The following is a 5,757-nucleotide window of genomic DNA, read 5'->3' as shown; positions in this document are numbered from 1 at the left end:
CTCTGGGCAGACTCAATCTTCTAAACTTTAGTTATCCACTGCGTGACGTTAACTATTTGCACTCCTCAGAGACTGTCCTAGAAATAGTGTGTATTTTTCCCCATGTTTCCTTGGCATACATTGATACGGATGGCGTTTTGGGCTGATTTGCTTGGTGAAACTGTACACATAGCTCGGTAGCTGAAGGATACGTAGGTCCTTCGGGGGCTTTGCCATCACAGTTTATTTACTGAAAGAAACAAATGAACATCTTCTGCTTTCTACTAAAATAAAAGTAATTGTGCATGTCCACTTTAGTCAATGGTTTTATTTCTTCTCGATGGCTTTTCCAGACATAAGGTGGCTGGGCCACAGTAGCAGTGCATGTTTTACTGTAAGAGGTAAAGATAGATTGCTTTTCAGAACAGGTTTCACAGAGATGCCCTTCAGTCTGAGGCTACATCTCTTATAGCCTTACCATATAAATGTTGTAAAAATCACTATTTAGTTTTTATCCAAACAATAATATATGTGGACAAAAATTAAAGTAGCATTATAAAGTAGCAATCTCGTCCTATCTCTTTCTACTCCTGAAGGAGAATTGCTTTATACTCCTTTGGATGTTTCTTCTGGTACATAAGCCTATCTGTCTTGATAAATATTTCAAAGTACCCGCAAAGCTCGGAGTACTGTCCAGGTTCTCAGAGGCCTCTCTCTTGACCTTCTGTACATGGTGCTTGCATAGATTCTCCATTCCCGCTGCTCACAGTTCAGTCAGTAATGCCATTATTTCAAATGTTGGTTGAGTTTATCCTTTGGGTTGAGATTATTATGATACTATTCATGAGCATATTTCAAAGGTGAGCCATGATATATTCCAGTATTGTTTGTGTGTGCAGGAAATTGATACTTCCTTTGTCTCCTCAGTCTCACTGCCACTGAATGCTTCTGACTCAGCAATGCCATAGGACGGGGTAGAGCTGCCCGTGGGGTGTCCGAGACTGGAACTTCATCTGAGTGGAAGGTCTCCATCTTCTTCTGCGGAGGGGCTGGGGGTTTAGAACTGCTGACCTTGCAGTTAATAGTGCAACGCTTAACCACTTCACCACCAGGGCTTCTCATACTTCCCTACACCATACCACTGAGCTTTAAAGCTTCTCAGTGTGAACCCGACATCTGTGCTCCTGCCTGCAGCTCTCGCCCCTTGTTCCCGTGCTGATTCCTGGGTGTTCTCAGCTGTCTCTTGAGATCATTCTTCACTATCATTTTGGAGATTCCTTTTGCCTTTCTCAGGTGATCTTATGGATCACCTGATTCCTAGATTGTTCCATTCACCCCATAGAGCTTTCTGGAAAATATGGCTGGAGAAATATGGTTTTCAGTCCTTCCAAGGATCCTGACTGTTTTTTTTGCCTGGGTATAAAATTCTAAGAAATGGTATGCAGTTGGAATTTTGGAACAATTACTTTCCTGTTTTTTAAGGCCAGTATTGTGGATAAGAAGTCTGGACATTTTATTTTCTATATTTCATCCTGGACGCTATTAAGATATTTTCTTATCATGACTGTTAAAATGCTGTGATACCATGAATTGTGCTGGATTTTCAATGGACTCATTTAATAGGAAACATAAATCAGTTCTTCACCTTCCAGAGGCAGCCCTACGTTGACAGGCTCTGGCCCTGCATCCACCTTGAAGGCATTACAAAACAAAAGGAAAGGAAAAAATAGTTGAGAGGCTCTTTATATTATTGTTACTTTGATATTGTGTCTCCTGAATTGAAGCCATATTGTTTAAATGTTATAGACGTTCTTCTCTTTTTTTTGGCTATCTCTCTTTTTTGGAATTTAGATTTCAGACTGTCGGGTCAGTGTTGGATCATATCATGGTTCAAACCTACCAAGCAGGCCTCAAGAAAAGATAAGGCTCTCCGCTCCCCTAAAACTGTACAGTCTCAAAGGCCCCATGTAGGTCTTAAGAACTACAACTGACTCAATGGTAATTTTATCTCCACCTTGTTTAATCTAGTTACGCTGTGTCCCTGCATTCTTTCCCTTCCCCAAACATGCTGGTATTTCCTCTTGAGTCAAGCCTTCTCTTCTTAGTCATATAAGTTTTAAGAGATAAAAGTATTACTTCACTATAGTGTAATTTTAGTGAGAATTTGGCATAAGCAGTGGTATACTGTTGTTTTAGTCTGGGTACTTTAGAGAAACAAATCGACAGAAACTCATGTAGAAGAGAGAGTTTTATATAAAGGTTAAGTGCGCATCAAGAAAACATCCTAACCCAGTGCTGCCCAAGCCCACAAGTCCAACATTAACCCATATGTCTATATGTCCGACACTAATCCACAAAGTCCTCCTCCATCTCACAAAACACATGCAATGATGCAGACTGCAGGAGGAAAGCCAAGTCAGTGAATGTGTAAGCATCTCAGTGCTGGTAGGGGTCTCCACATGGCTGCTTCAGCGCCCAGGGCTGCATCGGGGTAGGTCCATGTGGCTTCTCCTCAGGGATGTTTTGCAAGAAGTGAGCCTTGCAGCTAAAGGAGGGAACTGGCTAAGGCAGCTGCACCCTGGTCCGACCATCACAAAGTAAGAGACCCGAGAAGTCGAAAGGCAAGGCTCACTGAGCCATTTGTCCCTCTACCTTCAACTAACCCCATATGTGTTTATCGGCCAGGTTGGCACAATCAACTAACTACCTCAACTGTATTCAGTCATTTTTGTTTTCGGAAGTTATAACAAAATCTCTTAAAATAGTTTTTAATTTCCGATGAAGTTAGTAATTTTTTTAATGCCAGTCACTTTATACTTTGCCTGTGTGCTTTTTCCCTTAAAGTACAGAAATGACAAAATTCAAATCAATACCTGTGTCCTTCTTTCTGTAAACCCCATTGCATTTCCTTTCCATTTTCAGCTAAACTGCCCCTTTCAAACTTGATATTATAGCTCTCCTTGGTTTGCTCTCAGGAAAGCGATCTTTAGGTAAAACATATTTCATCCTGCACATTGGTCTTGGTAGAATCTTATACATATTGGTTAATATTAAGTTTATATCCTTAGTTAGCATGCTTATGAAATATCCTTCTTTTTTATGTAGTGCCTGTATCTGTAGAGCATCCTAAATGGAACTGGCGGAGTAAACCAGAAGGCCGTGATTTCGATGAATTGAACCACATCCTTCAAGAGAGCAAGAAGCTGGGAAAAGCCCTTGAGAATCTCTCTCGAAGTAAGTTCATTGGCTTGAACCTAATGGAAATTCCTGACCAATACTAAAGGCAGACATATTCATTATTACTTCCGGGAATCCATTTCCAACATCTTTCTTATCACGCTGTGAACGGCTGAGGAGTTCTAAGGCCGGACTTTGTGACTTCAAATGAAGACTGATCATGCGTATTGTGCAGGCTAGTCGAGAGACTGCTGATACTGAGCAGTCGAAGCTGTTTGACTCCATCCTCTGCAACGTGGTCTCCGTACCCAGTCATATGTGTTCATGGTATTTTGTGAGTTTTTCTCTCTTGAACAAACACGTTTTAGTTTACTTGTTTTGTAATAATGTTTAATACATGTATCTATTGCCTTCACTAGTTCTTGATGCCGCTCAACTTCTGAAGGGTCGTAACTAGGGCTCTTTATTCTCAGCCTCCCTTCAGGACCTGGCACAGTACTTTATGGCATCCCTTAATGAAACACAAAACAGAAAAACCTACAACCTCTAATGGCCCTGTGTTAGGCAGGGTTGTCTGAAGAAAAAAATCCAGTGACACTCATCGATGTTTAAGAAAGAGTTTTATTTCACTTCTTTTTCACTATGACTTCCTTTGTTTAGCAATTTTATTGGTTCTTTATCCAAATATCATACAATTCAGTAGTTCAATCTCATCAGGAAGAGTTGTAAACTTTACCACAATAATTTTGGAACATTTTCTTTTTCCTCGTACTCATCATTATTCAGGTAATTGGTTTTTTTTCTTCTTCAGTAATCTACAGAACAAATCATTCTCCATTCCACCGACTTCTGCATGTATAATTCAGTGCCATTGATGATATTCTTCATGTTGTTGCAATCATTATTGATCTTCCTCTCCAAATTGTTCCATGGCCATTAAAATGAACTCCATGCCATCTAAGCAAAAATGCTTCCTCCTGTATCCCAAAGGCAACCCAGCCCTGTCCAGCTCATATACGTAGTCCAATGCTAGTCCACAGGTCCCTCTTCAGCCTCATGTAACTGCTGGCTGGTGATGCAGAAAAATAAGCAGGGAGGGAACCGGTCAGTGGGTGCAGTCTTGTAGATCCAATGTTAGTGGAAACCGGGTAGAGCACTGACAGCTCTGTGTCAGCGTCAGAGTCCTGGCAAGCAGGAAGGCAGAGTGACGGAGAGTGAGATTGTCTGTGTTTGTGTTGCTCTTATTCAAAAGGCTTTTGACGTCAATGAGTTGTCATCTGTCTGTGACGCGATGGATGGGTGTGCTACCCCCCCCTAACAAGCAGGGTTAGTGGATGTAATCCCTAACTACCACAGGCCTAGACGCTGAGGGCTTCTGTTAGAGATGAATGACTTTAGCCAAATTATTTAATCTTCGTGGTCCCCAGTTTTCACATGTTGCAAACAAAAAGACAATATCGAGCCTGCTTTGGTTGATGTGAAGTTTTAAAAATATTTATTTAAAAACACATTTAAATAAATGTTATTGTCATGATAGTTTGCAAATAAGGATGTTGAACATGCAGAGACATACGTATCTACTCTGTTGGTTTATTTGTTGGTTCACATTATTCCCATCTTTCTCTAGTTCTTAAATATTTCCCAACTTTAAAAATTAGGCATTTTGGAAACATATTGATGCCAAGAACGCATTGAAATTTTCTTCTGATGCCACGGACATGAGAAAGTACTAATATACACAGTTCTAGGACACTGGAAAAATTCTCACTTAACTCACTGCCATCAAGGCAATTGACCCTATAGGATGGAGTAGAACTTCTCCTGTGAGTTTCCAATACTCGAAATCTTTATGGGAGCAGAAAGCCAGCTAGATTTTAGGATCTATATGTGTTTTCAGATACCACAGCTTTTCACGTTCCATGATTTGTATCAAAGTGAAGCAGTGTTATTTGGTGCATTTTGGAAGAAATAAATAATTCAGTATGTGTATATTTTCATTTATGTGTAATACCTTAGTGTTACATATTAACATTTTTATATATATATAAAAATTTATAAAAAATTATTATTAAATGTCCTTGGCAGAGTTTATATGAGTGTGTGTGCGTGTGGGTGCGTGCGCGCGCGTGTGTTCATTCATCTGAGAATTCATCCAGCCCATTCATGTGTTGTTAGGCAAATCCAGTTTCACGTAAGCATAGCTATGATGACCCTGTTTTCTTGCTGACTTTGGCCTGGGGGTCGCTCTCCTCTTCTGGAAGACATGCTCATATTCTTATTGGGGGCTTTCACAATGTGAGAGTTTCCCATTTCCTCTTTGAGACCAACAAATGAGTGTCTCTCTTGTGGTCACCTTCTTGTAAGGGGTTCACCTGATCAGTTCAAGCCCACCTAGGATAGCAATGTTGATGACCTCAAGGCCCCCTGACTGGTGGGTGTATCCAGGGATTGATGTTTCCCAAGACTCACTGCTGCTCTCTGGAGTTGTTGATGATTATATGCATGGAACTGGATTTTGAAGGCTACCTTAAATATTATTAGTAATATTACTTTTATTTCTTTGTACCTATAACATCTTCAGATCTCTAACAGCACTGCTCA

The 5,757-nt window shown here is 40.4% G+C and overlaps 1 protein-coding gene across 1 annotated transcript in view; it reads left to right on the top strand.

Annotated features, from left to right (window-relative positions):
* Nucleotides 1–5,757, top strand: part of CUNH8orf34 (chromosome unknown C8orf34 homolog) — a 371,243-nt gene that overhangs the window by 94,239 nt on the left and 271,247 nt on the right. Inside the window, exon 4 of the mRNA XM_045286330.1 lies at nucleotides 3,085–3,213. Within this exon, the coding sequence (XP_045142265.1) occupies nucleotides 3,085–3,213 (129 nt within the window). The remainder of the gene's footprint in view (nucleotides 1–3,084; nucleotides 3,214–5,757) is intronic.

This window comes from Echinops telfairi, unplaced genomic scaffold (assembly GCF_000313985.2).
Source record: "Echinops telfairi isolate 266 unplaced genomic scaffold, ASM31398v2 ScPeMD7_1;HRSCAF=3_0, whole genome shotgun sequence".
Taxonomy (NCBI): domain Eukaryota; kingdom Metazoa; phylum Chordata; class Mammalia; order Afrosoricida; family Tenrecidae; genus Echinops; species Echinops telfairi.
This window is presented reverse-complemented; position numbering and strand designations above follow the sequence as displayed.